The sequence below is a fragment of the Capsicum annuum genome, unplaced genomic scaffold (genome assembly GCF_002878395.1).
Source record: "Capsicum annuum cultivar UCD-10X-F1 unplaced genomic scaffold, UCD10Xv1.1 ctg39387, whole genome shotgun sequence".
In the NCBI taxonomy this organism is placed as follows: domain Eukaryota; kingdom Viridiplantae; phylum Streptophyta; class Magnoliopsida; order Solanales; family Solanaceae; genus Capsicum; species Capsicum annuum.
Window position 1 is genome coordinate 1 of NW_025846602.1, and position 880 is coordinate 880.

Below are 880 nucleotides of genomic sequence, written 5' to 3' on the forward strand. Positions count from 1 at the left end.
TATGTTGAATAGGATTTTTAGCTATGTTAATAGCACTTGTATTATCACAAAAAATGGGAACACAACCAACATCTATACCAAAATCCATAAGTTGTTGCTTAATCCATAACAATTGAGCAGAATATGAACCTGCAGCAAAATATTCAGCTTCAGTAGTAGACAAGGCTACTGAGTTTTGCTTCTTCGTGGACCAGGTAATCAAACATGATCCAAGGAAGTGTGCCATACCAGTAGTGCTTTTCCTGTCCACCAAATATCCTGCATAATCAGCATCAGAGTATCCTACCAAATTCAAATTACTACCTTTGGGATACCACAATCCAAAATCATTTTTTCCCTTCAAGTATCTGAAGGTTCTTTTCACTGATTTTAGATGTGATTCTTTAGGCTTTTCTTGAAACCTAGCACATAGCCCTATACTAAACACAATGTCAGTCCTGCTTGTTGTGAGGTATAGTAATGACCCTATCATGCCTCTATACAATTTTTGCTCTATATCAAGACCTGTTTCATCTAGATAAAGCTTTGTGGCAGTGGCAATAGGAGTGCTGATTTCTTTAGTCTCTTTCATAGAGAATCTTTTGAAAAGCTCTTTGACATACTTCTATTGGTGTATCATTATTCCTGATGCTGACTATTTTATTTGGAATCCCAAGAAGTAATTCAATTCTCCCATCATGCTCATCTTAAATTCACAACTCATGAGTTTAGCAAACTAATGAGTCATATTCATGTTGGTTGATCCAAAAATAATGTTATCCACATATACCTGCACAGCTAAAAAATCCTTTCCATTAGTTTTTAAGAAAAGGATATTGTCAATTTTACCTCTAGAATAACCATTCTCTAATAGAAACTTTGATAACCTCTCATACCAAGC

The 880-nt window shown here is 35.0% G+C and overlaps 1 protein-coding gene across 1 annotated transcript; it reads right to left on the reverse strand.

The window, feature by feature from the left end:
- Nucleotides 1–70: 70 nt before the first annotated feature.
- LOC124891651 (secreted RxLR effector protein 161-like) lies at nucleotides 71–571 on the reverse strand (the record flags this gene model as incomplete). Its single annotated transcript, XM_047403361.1, has 1 exon — nucleotides 71–571. A coding segment is annotated over exon 1 (501 nt), but the record flags the coding sequence as incomplete, so codon positions are not given.
- Between the last annotated feature and the right edge of the window lie 309 nt (nucleotides 572–880).